The sequence below is a fragment of the Homalodisca vitripennis genome, chromosome 3, assembly GCF_021130785.1.
Source record: "Homalodisca vitripennis isolate AUS2020 chromosome 3, UT_GWSS_2.1, whole genome shotgun sequence".
Classification (NCBI taxonomy): domain Eukaryota; kingdom Metazoa; phylum Arthropoda; class Insecta; order Hemiptera; family Cicadellidae; genus Homalodisca; species Homalodisca vitripennis.
In genome coordinates this window covers 82,270,819-82,296,433 of record NC_060209.1, presented here as the reverse complement: position 1 = coordinate 82,296,433, position 25,615 = coordinate 82,270,819, and the positions used below count along the sequence as shown (strand labels likewise).

The following is a 25,615-nucleotide window of genomic DNA, read 5'->3' as shown; positions in this document are numbered from 1 at the left end:
GCTAGAAGCATTTAAAGTTTAAAGCAATGTGAGTTTATAAATTGATAACGTGTTACATTATAATGGAAACAGAGTGTTACATTATTAATTAAGAAAATTAAAGTAATTCATTGAAAGAGACAAGTCCGATTATCAGAAAGGGACCACGCCCGATGGTCAGAAAAGAACCACCTTTGATGGTCAGAAAGGAACCACGTCTAATGATCAGAAAAGGACCACGTCTGATGGTCAGAAAGGGACCATGTCTGATGGTCAGAAAGGGACCACGTCTAATGATCAGAAAAGGACCACGTCTGATGGTCAGAAAGGGACCATGTCTGATGGTCAGAAAGGGACCACGTCTAATGATCAGAAAAGGACCACGTCTGATGGTCAGAAAGGGACCATGTCTGATGGTCAGAAAGGGACCACGTCTAATGATCAGAAAAGGACCACGTCTGATGGTCAGAAAGGGACCATGTCTGATGGTCAGAAAGGGACCACGTCTAATGATCAGAAAAGGATCACGTCTGATGGTCAGAAAGGGACCATGTCTGATGGTCAGAAAGGGACCACGTCTAATGATCAGAAAAGGACCACGTCTGATGGTCAGAAAGGGACCATGTCTGATGGTCAGAAAGGGACCACGTCTAATGATCAGAAAAGGACCACGTCTGATGGTCAGAAAGGGACCATGTCTGATGGTCAGAAAGGGACCACGTCTAATGATCAGAAAAGGACCACGTCTGATGGTCAGAAAGGGACCAAGTCTGATGGTCAGAAAGGGACCATGTCTGATGGTCAGAAAGGGACCACGTCTAATGATCAGAAAAGGACCACGTCTGATGGTCAGAAAGGGACCACGTCTAATGATCAGAAAAGGACCACGTCTGATGGTCAGAAAGGGACCACGTCTAATGATCAGAAAAGGACCACGTCTGATGGTCAGAAAGGGACCATGTCTGATGGTCAGAAAGGGACCACGTCTAATGATCAGAAAAGGACCACGTCTGATGGTCAGAAAGGGACCACGTCTAATGATCAGAAAAGGACCACGTCTGATGGTCAGAAAGGGACCAAGTCTGATGGTCAGAAAGGGACCATGACTAATGATCAGAAAGAGAAAACGTCCAATAATTGGAAAGGAACCATGTTCAATGGTCAGAAAAACTATTGGAGGTTCGGGGATGAATGTTTACACTGTGTATATTAAAGATGCCTGGAGGGAATATTAGATCAGTTTTAACAAATTTAATATGTTTATGTGGCTATGAAGATGTTCTCATTGAGTACCAAAGGCCTTACAAAAATAAAAAAACTTAATATTATTGGAGTGTTTGTTTTAAATGAATATATGCCTAATAATGCTTTATTTCAAACATAATGTAATTAAAAATGAGTATTGTATGTAATTATTTATATAAAAATGTAATTTTCTTGGTTCATAAAACAAAACAACGATCCTGAAGTGGCAAATATACATTACGGAAAAATTTTAAATTTTCATAATCATCTATTTTTATTTAGCCATGGTAAAATTTTTTCCAAATTGTATACTTTAAATGCCTACAGTTTTTAATTTTGTAAATAAATTAATTTTAAAGGGGCGTGATTCTGAATTCAAAAGAAAAACTTCAAAAAAGAAAAAAATTCTAAACCGACTGTATCACCTATGTTGTACACAACACCGAAATATGAGAATAAAGTTATTGTTTAGCCTAGTTTAGTGTTTAGTTTAGTTTTAACAGTAGTCGTGAGAATAATACTTCTAGAGTAACGTGTATGCCATTTTGCTTGCACTTTATTCATAATTATTTAATTTAGGTAAACTTTGCAACTAGGTACCTATGAATGTTGCTTAATGACAATCTCCACACATTGGATGTCCAATGAGGTCAGTTCAGAAGGAAGGTACATTGTAAGTCGAGAAGTTAAAAAAATAAGTAAACTGGAATAGGCAGGCTTAGACCGTTGATCGGCTAACTTAAGTAATAACTAATATTGTGCACATAATGCAAAGCTTTAAAATAGTTTTTATTACTAGTACCAAAAAGTGTTGTTTTTGGCGAGAAATTGCTTTTTCAAAAACGAGTTCAGAAATAAGATTTAATGTAAAAATACTTGTGATGAATGGCGTTTTTTATCTTATAAAAACAAAGTCAAAACTTTATTTGTATACGATTTTTTTAAGTTTCATTATGTAATTACTCATCATAATCATACTGCCGAGTTTAAGTATAAAAAGCACACGTTACTCAGCTTACTTGTAAAGGAAAAAACAGCATATAATAATATAGGTTAGCGCATAAAAAAACCTAAACTGTGTGCTAAATAATTGTTTAAGGTTACGGAAAAATTAATTTATGTACTAAGATGACTTACTGTATTTGAAACACTTGTTCTTTTTACAGTATGATAAAAAATAGATTTTTACTTAGGCACAAAAATAATCAGATTAATATACAGTAATAATATAACAAATTTATGCCATCGAATTTTAATTGCAGATGGCTCTGGTGACGAATTCAAATGACATACGATATTGATTATTCCACTTACTTTTCCCTACAGTACTACGTTAACTATCGAACACATCAGCACAACACCTCGTATGGGAGGAGTTAAAAACCAGAGCGTTAAAAACGAAGCTGTACCATCAACACGAAAAGATAATAGCCGTAAAAGGAAATTGCCCGGTTTTAGCACTGGGGGAACGTGGTATTGCATAATGAGGCAATGTCCCACTGGTTTCAGCGGGTGGTTACTTCACGTTACCTCCGTCAGTACTGTAGATGGAGGAGTTTGTATGTAAGCCTACAAGGTTTTAGGTTCCGAAAAAATCCTAGGACCTTTAAAAGTAAAAGTGAAAGTAAAGATGTATTATTTTACCAGGCGAAGTTAGGTTGTTTTTACCTTTAAAAATATTAGATGGAGGGTTTTTTATGTAAGCCTACAAGGTTTTATAAAATATTTCTACTTTGTCACGTAACTATGTGTCCCAGATGATACCGAATTCAACTTAACGACAGTTCACGTATTTGCGTATAAGTATAAAGATATTATGATCTTGGAAAATAATTAGATTTTTACAAAATATACACAGTTCTTGTAGTAGTTAGTTCCGAATGAAAATCCTTTATCTAAATAATTATATTGTATGAGTTATCTTATGAGCGTGCTTTGATAAAAGAATAATAAATGTATTTGAAATATGAAATATTTTTGCAAGAAATCTTGAAGTGCACTGTAAGAATGTAAGCTTGAATTTTCTTGTATTTATTTTTATGGAAGTTAAGCTGTCACCTGCGGTATTGCACGTAGTTCTCTAAAATGGAAATATTTTATTATTTAGTAAAAGCATTTAAGATGTAATATGATTGAGTCATGTGGAATGTTTCAAGCGTGTACGCATACATAAGGTACATATTATCGCAATGTCCGTGGAGACTCACATCATGTTTTGCACGTGTAAGAGCATTTACGGTTAAAATTAATTATATTTTAGACGCCACAGCTGAGTTCCGTTGTTGCCCCGATCAAGAAAATACATAGGTTTTGGATACCTATTTCGGTTAAAGAACCTTTACTTCTAGCCTTGCAATATACGGAAGGTGCCATAGTTGAATTTGTCTTGTAGTACCAAAGAAGAAAATATGTATACACACAATATTCGAGATAACTTTTCAGATCACCCAATCATTTGGTATTATTGCCTGTGTTCTTTCGAAACGCCAATCTGACGAGATTAGTGTGCCAGGTACGAACTGAACTAAAATAAACAGGCATTTGATAGGTGTCCCCATCTTCCCCCAATTGAATTTTAACTTTTTCTATTTACCTGATTTTCATGAGAATATTTATAATATTTCAATAGCTACTCTGCCTTTTGGGACAAAGAAGAATAAATAAAATCGGAGACAATTAAAATATCGACACAGCCATTCTTGAATTATACATTAAGTAAATAACCCGCCTTTTGTATGTATATAGATTATCTAAAAGATGAATAAATTAGAGACGGTTCTTTTTGAAACTTACTGATAGATTTGTATATTTTATTGTAATATTGTTTATGCTTTAATTAACAATAAAACAATTTAGGCCATATTAAATAAATTCAATAATATATAATTGCTGTCAATGGGCATGTAAATTGTATAAAGGTTTTAAAGTTAAACAGCAAAATTTGTTAAATACTAATTACCATTTACTAACAATAAAAGTACTAACTTAAACAATATTTTGCTCTTATGGCACATATTTTTCCAAACAAGTATTGTTGTTGAATTTTAGTATTTAATATGTGCATATTGTAACTAAACTTGTTTAAAAAAATCACATTAGTATACTTGGTAGTAATGTAGATCTGAACTATTACTATTTGTATTCCTTATTCATATTCAAACAAAAACATGGACAAATAAACGTTTAGGTTACAGTACGATAATCTGCCATCAATTGCAGACATTTCCCCATTTAATTTATAGTTTTTCTACGATAATATACAGTCAGAGTTGTATACTGTATTTATAATATACAAGATTAAAATATCAAATATTAAATATACTATGCGTGAATAATACGAGCATATACCAAAGTTACAGCAAGATTTATTTAATAAGATTGTATTGTATTTCAGATTTCGGGTACAAACGTATAACAGATAATTTGTCCCTAAGTGCTTGGAAAAGAGCGTGGCGAAATTAAAAACTAGTGTTTTTGGACAACCAATTTTAAACTTAAAAATTTGTGTCAAGATTAAATAATGTTTAACTAAATAAAAATGTTAAAGTATTACCTTTATTGTAATACACTAAAAGAATTAATGACAATGAAAATTACGATTCGTTGAACGAATCTTAGAGTTTATCGGTAAACTTTTCCAATAAAATAAAACGTGTGTTACTCGACAGGGTAAAAGTAGCGGCCTGTTTAGTCGGTCATAGAATGGAGCTCGGTGGATGAAATATGAGACGAAAATGGCCCCAGGCGACTTATTGATTACGTCACTCTGTCTGTGTGCTGTTGTCGCAAAGTTGAGGCCGTCACTCGCCGACTTATCTTGCGAGTTCTGGGGACCTCAGGAACGTGAAAATACTTTGTATAAAGTTTGGGAGCATAATATTGCCACTCTGGTTATCAATAGTCAAAAACGGAGTAAAAATACAACAATCAACATGAACAGAGTACTGTGATAAATAAGTGCAGGGTTACATTATGGCTTTAAAAACAAGTGTAAACTGAACAAGTAAAATAGACCGCATCCGTTTCCTGATTTGCCACCAATTTGTTTGACAATCACCATTAGTAAGCCATTGGTCAGCAATCAGCGGTTATTTGTTACGATACTAGTAGATATCGTAGTATGTGATAAACAGGTATTGTATCGTTTATATAACTGTTGGTACAATTTTTAAGTCCATGTTGAAATACTTCTTGAACTAGTCATTAATAACAAGATTTTCCCAATGCTATTTCTCATTCTTAAATGAGACCTTGATGTGTCTAACATATTTCTGCTGCAGTATAATTATCGGTCACTAAGACAATCGGATCATCGATATTTATGGGTAACGAATCTTTGATATAAACACAAAACCAAATTAAATTACAGGTATTTCAAAGTATAGTATAATTAGGCTGTTTTTAAATCTTAAAGAGTAATGTATCTATGATGAATTAAAATATATCTAAGCTATTTATATTTATAAATATCATTTTACTTTGAATTAATTTTGAACAAAAATGTCGAACTGAATTACGTTAAAGGCTGGATTTTATCAAACAATATTCGTACTCTGTAAAATAAAAACAGCTGACAAGTATTAAATATAAATAGGCCAATTGTTTTATATTCTATAGTTTAGATATTACTAATCGACAGTTGATTCGATTGTTGTGGAGGCCGATTATACAGGCCTGTATACTGCAGCCCATATTTCTTCGTGCAGGTTGTCATATTATATTCTTGGAGTAATTTATAACAATGTAACTACGCTTTTATGATTTGTTCTCTTTGGTCTCATTTGCAGCCTAGTTTACTTTCTGCATTAGTGCTAATCACCGAATGTATCGTTTTTTGTTTCGCTTTAACGTTGGAAAATGTTTAAAAACGTTCCGTAGAAATTAGAACCTATTGGAACTGTTCTAAAGAATTTCGTGTGCAATGAATGGTATAACACAACTTTGGTATAATCTTGTCTAACTGTAGTCAATTTTTATTTTTACCGTTAGGTTTTCACATATTGTTGTTGCATGCAAAGTGTTATAAAATTAAAAAAGTAATCTTTTATTTAATTTAGGAAAAGTATATAAAATATTGATGTAGTGAGATGAAATTATGAAAAAATAACATTATAGTAATGAAGAAGAAAAGAAGTAGAAAACAAGAAACTGAGATAATTTCCCTTATAATAGATGTTCTGTCGTCATCTCATTTCTTGGAGACAGTTACGTCAAACTGTTGTGTAAGCTGGGACATTGTTACTTCCCTTGAAACTGAGCCTGCCCGAGTAGTTTGTATAGCTTTGATGAAATACTGGCTTTGATTTACGTTCACCTTTATCTTGTCTTTAAACTTATTCCTTAATCACTACGCCATTTACTATATAAAACAAAATCTGTTATATGTTATTACAAAAATACTTTTTTCACACAATGAGTTGTTTTTGCGAATACTATTTAATTGCGTCATTAGGTATATCATATAAACTTTTCGCAAATTTTTGAATGCTTGCTGGTATATTTACCTGGCATACTTTTTGGCGTATAAATATTTTTGAGGTCTGCTTTTCATGAGGAAAGAATTTTCAATTAAAAAACTCAAAGGATAATGCTTATTTCTCTAAACTTTCCTCATTAAACTTAAAATTTACTATTGTTGTTATAAACCGGAGGTTTAAAAAATTCTTATTCGTTCTTTAAATATCAAAGTTCAAATTTTAAAATAATATATACAACTTAATACATACTGATCAGAATTATAACTAGAAAAACTTAACTATGAATAAATATTTGTTATAAATAAGTTATTTGCAATTCATGAAAACAAAAAACTAAAAATTTTATAGGTTGTTTGCATCTGTTAGGGTTTTAAAATTATTTCATGTCTATTAGTACTTATGACTTAATTTATGTGTGAAGTTAAAGTTGTGTTATTGAATCAAACCTAAATTGAGTCTATGCTCGCTTTTTTCGCACTGATTAACCACAGGAGTGATTGGTTAAACTTCGTACATTTTGATTTCAAGTTTTTTTGTGTTTTTTTTGTGGTTGGTTCTAAGTAAAGGATTTAAATCACAACATATTTTAATACTAAAATACATTATATTACATTTGATACAATTAGTATCATGTTTATTTATCAGCTTTAATGTCATGCATATCAAACTAGATATTTTTAACACAGTTTTAAAACATAATTACTTCAATGTTACAACTCCTATCGGAATATAAATACACCTCAATTAAAAACCGACAAGTTAGTGTAATATAAAATCATAGTAATTTAAGCCACCGGAAGTTTTAAAAATATTTTATAGCTCTCAGAGCACTCACCAATTTTAAACACCTTTTTTTAGCATAATATAACGACGATAGCCAAACTTTCTATATTCATGCTGTTCATTCGTATAGAATTGTTTAACCAAATAAAATTTTAAAATAAATTACTTGCTTATGAAAATATTTATATCCTTAGTTATAAAAATACAATTTTAAGTAATTTAAAATAAATTATGTGTCTAATTGAAATTTTTTCTAATAAATGAAAAAATAAATATCTCATAAAGCCATATTATCACAACAGCTGGTTTTATTAATCTGATATTAATAAATAAAAGTAATTGCAATCTTATGGTTGTTTCATGTAAAAATAGTTACTAACTAGGCCGTAAGTGTAAATACACAGGTTAGGGCATACGTTCAGAATAATTCAAAAGGAGAACTTAGTATCTTGGAAATAAAATAAACTTCACAGACTGTCTGACGATAAATGAATAAAGTAATTGCCCAAGTTCTGAAAGCCTGGAACTGCCATATAAAGTTCCGTGATAGTTTGCCAGGAAGTCGCTCCTCGTGGCAAATAATTTGCGGTTATAGTCTGTTTCTGTATGGCTTATGTTGCTGATAAAGGATTTTAATATATTCTTGAAACATAAAACCAAAATATCATGCTAATAGCTGCTTAACGCTGGAAAGGTTTTATCCGATATAATATATTTATATGTACTTGGTAGCACATTCACCCGGCAAGTGAGAAATCCGGGTTCGAGTTTCGGAGGAGCAATTACTTTTTGATTCAATGTTTATTGAAATTAAATTAGGCTATTGCCACTTTTACAAATGTAATGCATGTTAATAAAAGTCATTTGACAGGTATTTGGTCTTCCGATCATAATTATATGTTAGTTTGGTTATTTAAACACATATGTGAAAGAAACTAGCAGATACAAAATAATTGAATCGTAAAAAGTAAGGGCTCTGTGGTGTAATGGTAGCACATTCACCCTTAAAGTGAGAGATCCGGGTTCGAGTCCCGGTGGAGCAAGTACTTTATGTGAGTCTATGTTTATACTTAACTATGTAAATAGTATGTAATAATTCATATAATATTATTCAGTTTTTTTTCAAGGATTTATTTATACTGCGAATTTCTCATTAGCCGTCATGATAGCATAAAAGCAATGTAAATACGTTTTGTAGCGATCAGCCAAATTCGATGGAATAATAAGAACCATCATTGAACTTGATGTTGTTTCTATGGAAATGAAGCTGAATGGAAAATTTAAAGTATATTCGTTCTCGAGATATCGTGCGGACAGACAAACAGAAATGAAAAAATGTCAACTCCTCGAGCAAGACTTATGTCCTAGTCATAAGTACATGACATACGTAAAATAAGTGTCATAAGGTATGTTTAGTTAGTATATACAACGTTTTGGGCATAAAGGGACTCTATCTTGTTTTTTATTTAAATTATTCTCATTTGTTGTCTGTAACAATTCTACAAACAGTACAACATTTGATCAAACTCAACATAGTTTTTATAATTAAATTGATATATTACCTCATCGAAATCTATCTTTAAATTTCCAACGAGATTTATCTAACTCAGACAATTAGAAATGAACGTTGTAAAAATTAAAGCAGAAATAGAAGAAGGGTTCGATAAAATCTTGGAAGAGTGGGGCTAATGCAATTAAACACCCAAAGCATCACCTCTCTTCTCTCAGGAACTGAGCATCCGAACTCGAAATGTTACATTTATAATATTTTAATAAATTATTGTAACATTCGGTTTACATATCAAAACTTAAGATACTTATCATTGATATATCTTACAAGAATAGAACACTGCGTTTTGTGGTATATGATCCATACCCTCCTCAAGGTGTCAAAACACTTTAAGAAACAAGTTAAGGAGGCAAAAACAATAAATAAAAGATTTATAAGTAATAAATTAGTGCGATAAACTTATAAAACTCTAAGTATACAACTGAAATAATATGAGACACAAAGTCAAACATATACGTTAAAGTCAAGTGTAGGAAAATAGTTATTACTGCACAAATCAAATTTGTGTATGGTATACATGCTGTGTACACAAGATGAGAGTGACTTAAGGTCTGTTTTTTGTTACCCAGAGAAAAGAATTGTTTCAAAGTTTTGAAAAGAAGTGTTCTATTTTTGTAACAACGGTGATCAATAAATCCTGATTTTCTTTCAAATTATCTTTCGTTAGTAATACCCTTCACATAATGCATTGTTTCCTATTTAATTAACATTCTTCCGTACTTTGAATGGAAAATTGCTGTTACATATTTACTAAATAGAATTTGCATCAGTTAAGTAACTAGAGCTATAATATCAGAATAATTACAGTTTGAGAGAATAGTTGACTCGACCTCAAGTTCTCAACTGCTTGCGCTAGTTACTACAGACAGACTATTACACCATTATAGAATGTGTTCTGGATAGTGTTATACAATACTCTGCTAAACTGCCGTATAACTGGGTGCTGTTTACCGGGAATGTCTTTGCTCGTGTCGTTAATCTTGTTTATGCCTTCCCGGTGCTACAGTGCAAAAGTTGCAGGTTACCCGCCACAGAAACTATGGAATTTATTTTAGTACTTAAAAGAATCCCACAGTATGTTTGGACTAGTTTTAGTTTGGTAGTTGGGGCGTGTTTGGCGTTTAGTTTTAAGTTAACTGGCCTTTTAGTGAAACCAATAAGTTGGAAAAGAGTAACATATTTGATGTTTGAAAACCTAAAACAATAGGTATTATTAGTTTGTTTTTCATTCAACATATGCGTCATTTAAGAGCAAAATTTTAAAATCTCGAAATATATATATATATATATATATATAATTTATACATAAATTAATCGTTATGTATACATATCGTACAACCATAACTGGGACGGAGACAAAAAGGCGAAGACATTATGGAAGAATGGCCACTGTATAAAACATATTTATAATTTTTTTGAAAAAAAATGATCAAAGTTTAATTATCAGTATACGGCACAAATAAATCGAAATCAAAATGAAGAACGTTCAAATCCAGTATAATTCTCTAAGGTATAAAAAAGCGTGTCAGTTTGGAGACCTCGTAAGTCCATGTAGTTGTGACTCATCCAGTCTCCAATAAATTAGTATGTAGGCGAGTTTAAACATTAAACTCACAGTAAATAGTACAGATGTAATAAGCGGAGTTACTCTACAATGTGGCATGTATATTTCAGCGTATATACATACGAATCAAATTATTTACAAACAATAACTGCTAGTTTTATGTCGGTAAGGTCGAAAAAAACGTACACGTTTTAGACGATTTTCACACTAAAATAAAAAAATATATAACTCGGAAACTTTACATCAGATTAAGAAAGAATAGTTATACTGTTTTTTCTTTTTTCCCTTACAGGGTGGAGTTTTCTTAGTTGCAATTCAGTTGAAAAGCGCTGAATACTATCACCTTTATTTCGTTCTTACCGATAAAAAAGCTATTGTTCTATTTAGGAAATATATAAGTATACTTTTATAACTATATATGCAAATATTAACGTAAAACACTGTAATATAACTCCAGTTATTGTAGCCGTACCAATTAATTTGTGTTTAACTAGGGTATCTATACTTCTAGGTTCGAGAGTGACGAAACGTTTGCCACGAGTTAGTTTTATAATTATACAAATAAAACATTTAAATAAGGAAAATGAGTCAAAACAACACACAGTTAATTAACCAAACAGGAAATAGAATTCGAGGAAAAACGATCGATTTTATTCTTCATAGACAATAAGGAAATCCTTAGAAATAATCAACGAACGAAATAATTTTGAAAAATACGTCATCTAATAATGATCATCAAAATCCGGCAGTGTGGAGACGCGCAATTTGCAGACGTCAAGCAGCCTTACTAGTGATGTTCAGTAATGGATTTAATTTTCAGTATTTAAGTAAAAATGAAGGAATCCTTCGTATTGATGCCAGGAAGATGTGAATGTTGAAGTTAGTACAGTTCTGGAACGGAGTATGGCGCTGTCACAGATATCGCTTGACTCTTGGAATCTGAAGTTATGTTTGTCTAAAGAGATCCAAAACAAATCTTGACGAAGAAGGCCAAAATTAACTCTTTACATCTTTTCGAGATAAAAAACCCATACTATAAAATATGGTGTAATCTAGGGGAAGAGGTTTTCTCATGGTCTCATCATGTGCACAATTAAGTGCACTACACGATTAATAAGCACGGTAAGACAACCTAGTTTTCTACACATAAAATAGTTATTGTGGGAAGGGATTAATCAATATAAATGATGATTTTAGCTCCAGTTCACCTTTTTCTTAGCGCAGCGTTTGAAATATGACGTCACAGACTTGATTCCTGCAATCGTCGCCGACTTTTTTGGATGTCTTCACATAATCAAGACTCCATATTCCAGGAGTCAAGCCTGTGTTACAGTCATCAGTAAGATGCTGGCACCATAAAACATTAAATAAAAGTAAACATTTCTAGTAAGACAGTTGATGAATTTGTAAAATCCCGAATGAAAAAACCATTGTTTCAGTTGATGTATCATTTTTATTGTCCTTATCTTTTATAATTAGTTTTTTATTCCTTGTTATACCCCTTCACATAATTTGTTTTGCACAAAGATATAGAGAAAAAATTATTTCCAAGATTTTATATGCCTTACCGGCGGACCCTATGTGAGGAGGTGGTGCTGTGTCGCCTTGTCACTAGGCTTCACACTGCTGAATTACGGTTATCTTATGTGTCGAGACGAGACGATCCGCCGGTTTGGGCTACATGTGACACTGTAGTCACAGTGGTGTGTTTTCTTGTCGACTGTCCTCTCTACTCGCGGCATAGACGCAACGTGAATCTGCCAGCTCAGTTGAAAAGTATTCTATCTGACGAAGAACCAGTTGTAGATTGGCTTCTTTCTTTCCTGAAGGTTACTTCTCTATTACACGTGATCAAATGTTTAACTTGGTTAACTTGCGAATTTAAATTAATTTGTGAAATTATTATTTAATTTGTAGTTCTTATCATTATCGATTATTATTTGTATTAAATTGTCCATGTTCAGATATTTGGTAAAAAATTAAATAAAAAATGCCTTTATTAAAGAGGCGAAGTTAGAGCTATCAAGCCCTCTCTACCACTCAACCTCATATCGTATTCAGTAAATGTACAATAGTTTGATACAATTGTAGTAAATTATTAACTTATACTTCAAAAATAAAATAACAAAACTGCTTAACCTAATTAAATAAACTGAAAGGAAAAATGTATACATTAAAATAAATTCTAAACTTAAAATAATTAAGAAAAAATTGTATATATCGTAACATATAAATGTAGATATGGAACCATAAATTTACATCGTAACAAAACATTTTGTTTGTTCGATTATAGGTTTTTATAGCAAACTGATACTTCCAAAATACGATTAGTTGTTATTTTTTATCAAGGGTGTTGGTAACCAAAGTGTTTTAACTCCTTTAAAAAATTCTAAATTTTCATAAGTAATTAATAATAGCGAGACGAGGTTGTATTCTAAATGTTAATAACTAGATAAAATTTTGTCATTTAGAAAGCCATAAAAACATAGCACAAGTTATATTAAACGAGTATAAATTGAAAATGAACAGGTTCTCTCTACATAGTGTATATGCGGTCTGTGGTTCCAGTCATCCTCGTATATGTTATTCAAAATAACGCCGTTTAAAAAAACTGTTGCGGTTTATGGATTTTATTTTATCCTATCACTCTGTAACAACTTTGTGAACAGAAACGGTAGTTACAAAACAACTAAATTAAATGTTAAAAATAACTTTTATTAGACATCGTAACTCTTTCATTATTACATTTTTTAAAAGGTTTAAAAATTAAAATAACATAATCATAAGTTGTGCTTATACTGTATCTATGTTATTAGGAAATTTGGCAAGGTAGAAGATTGGTACTCGATCTTATTTTTAGTGTAAGTACTGTGTCAAACAGTTATTTTCCTGACACACTCTCATTGTTTTTGAATCGACATTTAGTATTTTAAATTAAGTCTTTATAGCTACAATCAACCTATTTCAAACTAGGTTTACGGTTATATTTAGGTCATGGTTAAATTTAACCACACAGAAATTACTAATCGTATGTAAAATCTGCAACCTACTATATTACTCATATTTTTGCTTTGTTAAGAACCATTCAATACTAAAACTGTTCAGCAAACATTCGAGTACGAAAAAGAATATTGCATTAAAGTTCCATTTAATAGAAAAATATTGAGAGTATTAATCAAATTCATAAAAGCGAGGGACTCCACTTCGGCCTTGCCATTGTGGCGCAAAGGATATAGTTCCTGAGCACGGAAAAAGGTCCTTAAGGATAATGCGAAGCCTTACGATAACGCTCTTACCTTTATCGTCACGAACACATAATTCTTACACCAAGAGATCCAGAGAGCGATGGGACTTCAATGGTTTCTTACATTAGCGCATTTCTTGATATAAGAAATAGTTCTTTTATAGTGTCAAAATAAGTATTCAATTAATCTTTACATAGTGTACGTAATATTCTGTAGTTATGAATATCTATAATTTAGAATGACATAATGCACTTCTTGAATTCCCGTCTCGCTGTCTTCAGAGATGCCAAACCGAATCTACGTATAAAACATGTCTGCATTGGTGAATGTGTAACGCGATTGACTGCAATTACCGTGATCAGAGGCTGCCAGGATTTTTGATCATTTAATCCTATTTTATATGTAGAAATAATTTTCCTTCATAATTATTCCTAAGATTTCCGTTACAACCTTAGTAGTATGTAATTTTCTCAAGTACTGTTTCGTAAAATCCCTTTGCGTGTTCGATGTTGTATATGTGTTTCGTTGCGGATTATTTTCCGTATTATGAAGTTTTTAGTGCCTAATGTGTTTACTAATTTGTAAAATTATTACATTTTTAAGTTTCCCCGAGAGAATCAACTGAGTTCTTTTGCTGACTGTCAGTATTTCTAGGTATTTGACGCTATATGTTCTAACGGGTATTGCCTTGGAAGATATTCTGCTACTTAAAACCTGGCCCACCTGGGTCAAGCAGTTTGTTACACTCCGTTGACACTGGAAATATGTTGGGGGTAACTGAATAACAAGATATACAATAGTTTTTTATCAGGATATACATAACATGGTAGGCTGTATTTTGCATTTATTGAATTCTTGGATCAAGTACAGTAACTCTTCTAAAAATTTAATCGTTAGTAATGTCTTAAGTATACATTTTAAAAAGATGTATACACATTAAAAATACGTTATAGGTGCTAATTGGTTGCATATAAAAAGTTATAAATTATAAAATTTTAAATTAATTGCACTATTATTAAATTTGAATATTTTATACATTTTCTTTTATTTCATACAGTAACAAGGTGTTTGATAAAGGGTATAAATTTATGTTTAACTAATAATAAATCTATAGGCTATAGGCTTTCTGTTAAATTATTTTTATTTGGAATGGAAATTTTGGTCACTGTCATTTAAGGTATTACTCGTATTTCTGAAGAACAGAAACAAAGAACATTTTGTTGATTAGTCTATGTGGAGTAGTAGGAGCTCGAGGTAGAATTTAATATCATACAATCTCGCCTTTGAAAAAAACATTGAAGAAAAGGGTATTGACAATATTACAATATTCCCGTACAATATAACTGCAGGAAGTAACATGGTTTTATTTGAACTAAACATATATAATTTCAACGAGTCATAATTATATAAAAAGTTGTTCCTTTCTAAAGCTTTAACTCGTGTAGATACCGTAAAAATATTGGGCTTAATTAAACAAATTCTACGATTTTTTCAGTAAATGTCTGTAATTATTTTGTGAGGTGATAAAAATGTTCTACGTGTTCAGTTTTAAATGCTATCTAAAATAGCTATGAATAGAAATAGATATATGCTTCTCAACGCAAACGATTATACCACCTTACTTTTACAAACATTTCAATATTAATTTTCAATAAGGAAACATCTTGTCTCACAGTCATATTATTGACACTACACTTTTATAAGTAAATTATTCAAGATTATTGTTGATCTCTAGCTTCTTCTAGAATTTCATTATTAAAATAGATCACTAAGTACATTACATTATATGCCGCTTAACAAGCAAACCATAACTATAATTTACTCTCTTTTGGTACTTTGTAAGCCCCTCAAAAAATAATTAGTTATATTAAATATTAAAAAGAGTGATAATTTTTTTGTTCTTCAGGTTTGCACATTAAATGTTGTTTTTGTTATTTAGAGCAAATGAATATAAGAATACATGAGTAGGTGAAACAATGTTAATCTGTCAAATCTTCTTAGCCTGGAAGATTTCAGCTGTCACTACGTTGCAGCGTACTCAGTTGAAGATCGAGAGCTTCGCTAATATCTTCGAGTACCATCAAAGCCAGTGTAGTAGACTTAACCCTACAACTAAACTTATTTGGCTGAGATGATCTGATAGACTGCAACGTATCGTCATGGATATACACAGGTACTCCACCCGTGACCCTAGCTAGTGTCTCGCGTGTATACGTAGTTACACGCGGTTATTAAGATGGTTATTAGGAAAAGTTATTAATAAAAACTTAACGGAACCGTAAAAAACGTTTCTTACTAAAATGTTATACTTCATTATATTATTAATGATTATAAGATATAGTAATTTCAGGACTATATTATATAACCTTTGCCATTTTGTAAACAATGCAAACATGGATATCCTATTATACGGTGTTTGTTGGAGAAATGTAGTCAGTCAGGCACCCGAGTAAATCTCAATGTGGTACAAACTGTACTTGTGGTTGATGTACCATGAAACTGGGTTGTCACGGCGGACGTAGACATTCACGGCACGAGACCGGCCACGCCTGCCAACTTCTGCGAATTACAAGCCAGGTTTACCAACACTGGAATCGTTCCCTCATTTTGAAAGTATCAATTATTTATTATGTCAGTTGCAAAGTTTACTTTTATTGGTTGATTTGATCTTATGCATACCACAAAGCTTTGTATGTTACGTAGAAAACAATAGCAACACATTTAATAAGCACTATTATCAACCCACATTCGAGCGAGTCTTAGACTTAACCTAAAATAACAATGCAAGGTTTGGTAAATATTGTTTGATTTTGCAACTGATGGAAAACTAAATGATTCTGCTTTATAAACGGACGTATTATCGCAGCAGTACTGTTGTAACAACTGCTACATTTGCCGAGTGCCTTACAAATTTACACAAATGATCACCTCTCCAGGAAATCGTCTTAGCTCTGGAACACCTGTTGCCTGAATGGCTTAAACAATTCACTTCCTGCCATCACAAACTTTATAAAAAGGGAAGTGTTTGATGGAACGTTTGTAATTTTTAACTGAAACAGAAATTCACTAAAAATAAAAGATAATTTTAAAGTTATACTTAAATGAGTAAACCTGGTTATTTATTTACTAATTGTTATTGAGTTTATACATTTTAACAAAATTACATCTGAAAATAGTTTATAAATGATCAATTATGTATGTTTATAAAATTACTCATACATTTTTTGTTTTTATTTAATTTGTTTTTTGTTTGGAACATTTATATGGTCAAATGAATTTACCCGACAGCTAAAATAAATGTTTAATTTGATCAATGTACGACATTGTTATGTGGTAAAATATGAAATTTGCCAAAGTTATTTTATCATATTCTAATGTACGCCTTCGTAGGCAAACCAAACATCTGTTCGCTGGTAGTATGTGCGGTCAAGCAATATGTACGCTAGCAACGTCTCTACGCTTTTATGTACGCTATTAGTTTGGAAGTCAGACAGCAGATTCGCCAATCAATTAACCTACATGTACTATAAACATCTTTTTATTTAATTGATTTTACGTTTACCTCATATGACAGAGTTATGAAAATTTCAGATATAATCTATAATTAAAAAAACTCTTTAATGAAAGGTGCTTAAAATTTGTTAATATTGAAAAGGAAGTCATATATTAACTATGTGTAAAATGAAGGATAATAATTTATGAAAAGATATAAAAAATTAAAATATAGTTAATGATAATGAGTAGGATTTATCCAGTGAATTATAAAAACAGAAAAATGTTTCTTTTTGTATAGGTTTTGTTTTATATTACAGTTGTTTCACGACTGAAATTTCATTTAAAACAAAGCAAAAGTATTGTGTAGCCATATTAATGTTGCATGAAAATTCTTAGAACACAATACAATTATCGGATACTGAGAAAGTAGTTTATTGTTTGTTGAAGATTGTTTTACCGCGTTGAAAATCTAATAATTTTACTCTCCCAGAGAGTGAAATAATGTAAGAACTATACAACGAAACCTGGACAAAAAAATATCTCCTTTATATTTGAAAACAAATCTTTCGGTTACCTATTAATATAGGAACTATATTTTTGAAGTAAAATATATTAGAATTATAGAGACATAAAAAGCTCAAAATGTTGAGACAAAAATATTTGTAAAAAGTACTAGTTTAATCTCAATTTTATTTTGACACTTTGAAGTTTTTAGAGTATAGTTTACAAAAATTTATATTTTTAGAAGTGTTTTTGACTTGAGAAAATATTTTGGGTTGTCCTAAAATTAAAAATGCTTCAGTACTATCAATACCTTTCTATAGCCTTTTCACGAGGTAGAATTTAAATTAAATCTTTGATATATATATATATATATATATATATATATATATATATATATATATATAATTTGTAAGTCGTACTGTAAAAATATAACATAAATATTTAGGAAATGTGTGAATTGTATTAGAAGAGAAACATCCCGATTTTTTCTTCTTCTCCATTGACTTGATGAGAGATGGTACGGAAGGTAGGGTAGTACGATTTCTTGAGTCGACGTACGTAACAGAGTCTCTGCAGAGACAGGGGAGACGGCTATATAACATGGTATTACTGCCTAGCCTCGTGGCCCTCGTAATACATTCTTTATTGCGTGTCCTATATACCAATAATCGGTTTTTTGAAATGTTTACTGACTAGGTCGTTACAATTCAATAATAACTGACATGTTTTACCTTTTTGGAAAGTAATTGTAATATTATTACTTAGAGTAAATATAATGAGAAATAAAATAAAAAGTTACATTTAATCTGTACAAGTTCACTGAGAATAATTTTCTTTCCTACAGTTAATAAAAACACAAACATGGAGGAAAATATGATGTTTAATAAAGATACATAAAAAACAATAATTATGAGTTGAATTTTTTTTTAATATTCATGCAATAGAGTTAGTGGTAAATTTTATACCACTGATATTCGTTGATCAAGGATATTACTGCCCATGACTGTACACTTATTAACACTACAGTTTATGAGAAAATGCACGAAAAGTGTATATTTATACAAATAAAGTAACATAAGGATTACTGTAGTTAATATTTGTTAACAAAACGCTCATTATTCATATAAGACATTCACATAAATAACAGCAAACTCAATGGGTTCTCCTCACAGGTCTTTGATCTTGATCGAGTTCGTGTGATGTTAAAGGAAAACTCATCAAAGATACGCGTTTCACTCGCTGCCACGTAATGCGGCCTGAGAGGATATTCTAGCTTGTTTCATATCATAATGTTTCAGAATATAGTAAAATGGAAAGATTTATTGTTGTTCTTAATATTACACTTAAAAATATTAAATTACTGTCTTATCAGAGAACATAGTTTGTATTAAATTTGTCTAGTATTGGTTAACTTATATATTTGATATTAGCACTAGCTGTATTATCAGTATATGTTCGTACATGTAAGGGTGTCTGGTGCTCAGGATGGGGGCGCAGATTGCTTAGAAACATCGAACCATCCAGGTATAATCTTTCGATGACCCCTATATTGTGGCTAATGTACATCAATAGGACATTATATTAAAGAAAGTGGTTTCCACCAAAATACATTTATTGATATTAGAATGCTTGGGAATAATTCACTGAGAAAGAACATTTTCAGATAGATAGCTGCTCGATGATGGTTGTGGTGCAGTGACTAAGGATATGAAGTACTTCAATAACAGTTTCGGAAGTCGCAGATATTTTAGAATGGTTCAAGTACTGATTCCTGTACATGCCGGAGTTGGAGTTCACGAACTTTCAGGCATAGTATAGAAAAGATGTGATTTATAAGTTGTGTGATTTCCCTCTAATTATCTTCATTATAAGGGGTAAACTATAGTAAAATCACTACCAGATGTTAGTGGTATCACTTAATTGCCTAAAAAATAATTTAATGTATCCATAGGCAATAGACATGAGCTATAAACGTTCAAGAAATCACGCAATAGAAAATCTTTACGTAACGGTTTTCTGGCATCATTTGTGACTATCATAATTCATACGTGGCCGTAGAAATAAGCTATAAACGTGACAGTTTCTGGCGTAATGTTGAGCAACAAAATTCAAACGTAGCCATACGCATGAGCTATAAACGTAGCGGTCTCTGGTGTAAATTTTGTATACAATTAAAACTTAACCATAGACATGAGCTATAAAAGTGTATGAAGTCAGATAATATTTATCCAGAGGTTATTTAGTATCACTTCCATTATTTTTAACGTATAATGAATCAAAGAATTTTTACGTTGTTGTTTTTTGGCATAATTTGTAGAAAACATATTTAAATTGTAGCGTAACAAAGGGCGTGACATATAAACGTGTATGAAACAGACACTTTAACGCAATGGTTTTATAGCATCATTCTTTGGAATTAGTGAGGTAAAGTCAAATGTTGCCATAAAAAAAACTGATAATATTTTCAAAATTGTTTCACACCGTTTAATTTGTAAGTAATATTATTCAAAGGTAGCCATGGAAATGGATTTTAAACATGGAAGGAAAGGACCAATAATCTTTACGAAAAATGTATGGTACAATATAGACTGATAACGAAACAGAAAGTTTAACGCAACGGTTTTGTGATGTCATTTGTATGCAGTATAATTCAAAAATACACTTTCACTACAATACCTGCTTAAAAAGACAGGATAGGGAACATACAAAGGTATTACTGTACCACTCATAGCGTTGTACAGCGAGTCTCCTGTGTAATGAATATTTAAGGACAGGAAGCAGCCACCCGGAAGTTGTCTGTAATTCAGGAACTGTTTCTCATTGTTTGCCTTTGTAATGAGTATCCCTCTGACATATGTGGCACGAGCAGCCGTGCACTCGTCATGTCACCAAATAACAATCATCCTTTGTAATTAATCCTGCTCCTGTATCCTGCATAATTTTGCCAGGAAAAGCTACACTGCGTATTTGTTGCCACATTTACAACACCGAAAAGTTAAGTTACGAACATTGCCAGCTTCCATTACTGAATTAACTGCTTTAATTCTCCATCTCATATGATAAATTGTGCTGTAAAAATTCTGGGGTGACAAAATATATAAAAGTGACGCTTAATAAAAAAAAATAAAATGTATTTCCATTTATAGCTTTAGATATATTACCTGATTTAAAAGGAAGTGATCTTTGTTCCGTGATTCCAATACGAGTTGTAGCCATTTAAAGACGTATTATATATATATATATATATATATATATATATATATATATATATATATATATATATATATATAAATTGGAATGTTTTAATTACGCCCTCAGAAATGTTTCTGAATATAAGGATATTAAATTGTTACAGTGTGCTTATAATGCCTGTTTCCATAAAAAAACCATAAGAATAATGCGTGTCATATTCTTAAATTAAGAATGAAGAGTTGTTGTCACATTTGATGCAGAATTTAACTCTTTACTTAGCATATATATATATATATATATATATATATATATATATATATATATATATATAACATTTAAATACATAAACCTGACTGTGAATATTCTCAATAATGTCAAACACTTACTACATATTTTATAGAAATGAAATAAACTCATTCTATAATCTAGCTCAAAGAAATCTTAATATTGGAGGTTAGAATGTGAATGTTTACAGGATGTTTATGAAGTATGAGTAACAATAAATCTAATTTCCTTAAGTTATATTTTATTAAAAGTCATTATTTAAATTTCTATGAAAAGCAATTTTATTACGTCATGAATCTTTAGGGCACGTTCTTATCTGCATTGGGTTTTGGGATAAAATTACAACATTTCATAACTAAATGTTAATAAATGCTCTTGGACTTATAACAAATAATATTTATTGCCTTAATGGACATTAAACTAAGGGGAAATAGCTATAAGGTTTTAATTGAATTAACCCAACCGAAAGCCGATGGCTCCATCTTAAGAGCTCGTTGAAGAAGACATAAACTCGAACCATGATCTACTGCTCAAACAGCAGCCGTAACGTATATAGTGTGGCCTGAGTGCTGCATACCAGCAGTTGATTGCTAGCTCAGATTAGTGTAGCAATCAGAAACGTTAGCTTTGTGTATAACTGACAGTAAACCCTGCCAAGACGATTGTTTCTTCAAGACAATAGTTAATCCTCAGATATAAACAATTAAGATTTTTAAACATCCAGGTTATTTATTCAATGTATTTCTAATTTCTTTTAAGTTCAGACAAATGATAGAAATAAAAATAATTACGTTGTTTTAAAACATGTACAGACATCATTCCTAATTTACATTTAGTGAAAAGGCTTAAATACTTCCTCCTCTCTATGTGTATTTTACATAAAGTAATTGAAAACATTGATATTGATAGGTAAGATGGTCAACTACCACTGTTGAACATAATTTAACAAAGGATTGTGATGCGGGGGTAAAGAGGGGTAGGTGAGGTGGTCAAGTACCACTGATGAACATAGTTTAACAAAGGATTGTGATGAGGGGGTAAAGAGGGTTAGCTGAGATGGTACCACTGATGAACATAGTTTAATAAAGGATTGTGATGATGGAGTAAAGAGGGGTAGGTGAGATGGACAAGTACCACTTATGAATATAGTTTAACAAAGGACTATGATGCGGGAGTAAAGAGGAGTAGGTGAGGTGGTCAAGTACCACTGTTGAACATAATTTAACATATGATTGTGATGCGGGGGTAAAGAGGGGTAGGTGAGATGGTCAAGTCCTACTGATGAACATACTTTAACAAAGAAACAAAATGGCTTCTTTCCACCAGAATCGGCCGTGAGTCCAGCCCAACCAACGGCCGATGATGATAGAGACAAGCCGTATGATTACACTACAATTGTCACTAAAAAGTTTACTCTTTGGTAAAATGTCATCGATCAAAACGAGATTTTGGCTATGGTTTAGAGAAATAAACAGTCAGAACTCTGACCAACTTGAGACCATTTGCCGAAGTTTCAAGCAGCCGATGAAGCCTGAGTTCGGGAGAACAGAGGTCTGTAATTTGTGAAGTGAATTGAAGTCTTTCACTCTGATCCGAAATCGGACGCGCAGTACTTTGTGCTGTCCTCAATCCATGAAAAATGCAGGTCCTACAAATTACACTACTTTTGGAAGTGACATATCAAGAGGCGAATATTATCTTCATTCAACTATAGTATACACTAGTGCCTAACTTTCTACTTTCTAGCTCATTCTTACTGTCCCTTGTAGCATGAACAAAGGGAAGGGTGGGAATACATATTTCTAACATACCTAGATAAATAGTTCGCGTTCACCCAGTCTTGGACAGCTCGCTCAGAAATAAAAGTGAATTGAGTGAATTTCTATAAATAGGCTGAGTTACTTAAAAAAAATTATATGCAGTGTAATTAATACTTTACATATAATCTCGCGGAACTGCTTTAGTTATGGAACAGCTATTCCTTTTAATAATATTTAAAGACAATTAAAGATCTTAAAAATACACTAAAAGCCTCAAAATTAAAATAGAAGTCATTGCTATTGAAATTATAATTTTTTTGTTTTGAAAGAAACGATTGAAGGAATTTAACATAAAATATCAATCCTTCTATTATAAGGTATAAACGTATCTCTACATGAAACTATAATTCTCATGCAGTGGTCTAAAAATACTCTACTTTACTGTCTTCATGAAGGTTTAACGCCTAAAAATTTAAATTATTTTCCCAGTAAAAAGCGATTGCAAGACATTGAAATCTCTTCGTTATAGATGGATCTCAAAATTTTATTATTCATATAAGATTGTCCACATTAACAGGTTTATGTAATATTTAAAAAAGATTAGCTTATACTCGTAACTATGTCGCAAAGGTTTACAAACACACACTATTCCTAAACAATCTGTAGGTGTTCTAGAGGTAGCTAGCTAGTGGTAACGTATCAACTTTCTCAGAAATTTGTTTTACAAAATTATAAATATTATCGATACTATTTACATATTTAACAGTTTGGTTTGTTTCATTTCCAGTCACATTTTAGTAGACTATGATAGTACACATACCAGCAATCTGGAACAGTTTTATTAACGTGGCATTGATGTTTGTAATACACAGCTTTATGGATTTTAAAAGATTTATAGCTGTACCCTGGGCTTATCGCATTCACTATGTAGTGTCATAACTTTGATTAACGATGTTTATATCCTTAAACACATGAAATTCACGTACCGCACCGCTTACAGGTGTACGCTTACTATTGAGGTATAGATTCAGGCTCGTTTGCTCCCCCCCATTTTCTTATTTGAGTAAGAACGTCATTAACATATAAATACGAGTACTTCAACATGTGTAAATTATTTTAACTAATGACTGAGAAATATATATATTTATTTGATAAACCATTATTGTCATAATAATAGTCTTCCCTTAATAGTCTTGAAAAGTGTTATAATAAGTTAAGCTGTATCATAAACAAGAAAAGTTTTTATTCATAGTACCAGCCGTAATAACATTTTTGCCTCTGCTAGTAAAATAGTAATTAATTTAAATGTATTTGTCATTTATATATACACTTTTCAACCGTTTTATATCCATAGAAAAACGTTAATGAAAAATTAAATCAAATTGAGTGTTAATGCTAGTGTAGCAAGACGTTAATTTTACAAGTAAATAATTTTTTCTTTACATTTCTTATACGAATTCTAATAATATAATAAATGAGAAAGTGCCTTTATTTGTTTGTTTCGCTTTCACGTATACATTATTCAAAATATCGTACTGAAATATTACATTTACATAATAATAATAATGTATATATTATTAGGGACTTATGGTCCCTACAATGAATATAGGCTTATACTTATTTCGTAAATCCTTCTGAACTACGCGTCACTAGTCTTTAAATCAGCAAAACCCCCATCTTGGTCTTAAATTCCAAAGATGTGTAATGTGAATTTAAAGAGCCAGTTCAATGTATTAAACTGTTTAAACCTGTTATTTTCAATTTGTTTACATATAGAGTGAAAGCATAACAAAAGTAACAACACTTCTTATTTGAACGTCATAGGCAAACCAATTTATTTATTCCGGGTCACAAAAAAACTAAATGCAATTTTTTACAGAAAATCGTCGAGGTGACATCGCATCAATTTCTCACTGATAAGGTATATGGTACTGATTATTTGTATAAATATTGATACAAAGCCTAGACTGGACTGAGGAAATACTATGATATAGCGAGCATAGATTGGGAGGCACTAAATTTACTGTAACGTGTATTATCTTTACATATGGATGGCAACTGCCATAATGTAAGTATTGTTAGATTTGAGTTTTTAATTTTCAATAAAAATATCTACATCCATATAATTCAGAAAAACTATACTTTTTTGAATTCATCCCCAATTCAAAATAATATGTAGGTCTATTTATATTGTTTCTTGAGGAAAAATAGCAAACTCGTATTTTGCGTTGGAAATATAATTAATTAAAACTAGAAGTTCAAAACCTAAACTAAGGATTCCACACAATTTTGCTTAACTTTTGGCCCTCTTAATAATGAAAACTGTAAACTGGATACCAAATTACGATATATGACTAATTATGTAATAAGACCCTATAATATTATATCAAAAGTGCTTTCACAAAAAAAAAAAAAAAACCTCTGAACTTCGGACTTTGGAGTTCCTCTATAATTGATCTAAAATAGCACAAGTGTTACTGAAATCGTATGACTATTTTAACACGTACACGTAAAGT

General features: G+C 31.4%; 1 protein-coding gene across 1 annotated transcript; it reads left to right on the top strand.

Moving 5' to 3' along the window:
* Positions 1-241: 241 nt before the first annotated feature.
* On the top strand, positions 242-1,192 carry LOC124358258 (S-antigen protein-like). Its single transcript, XM_046810551.1, has one exon. The coding sequence runs from the start codon at positions 242-244 to the stop codon at positions 1,190-1,192; it is 951 nt and encodes a 316-aa protein (XP_046666507.1).
* The last annotated feature ends 24,423 nt before the right edge of the window (positions 1,193-25,615 follow it).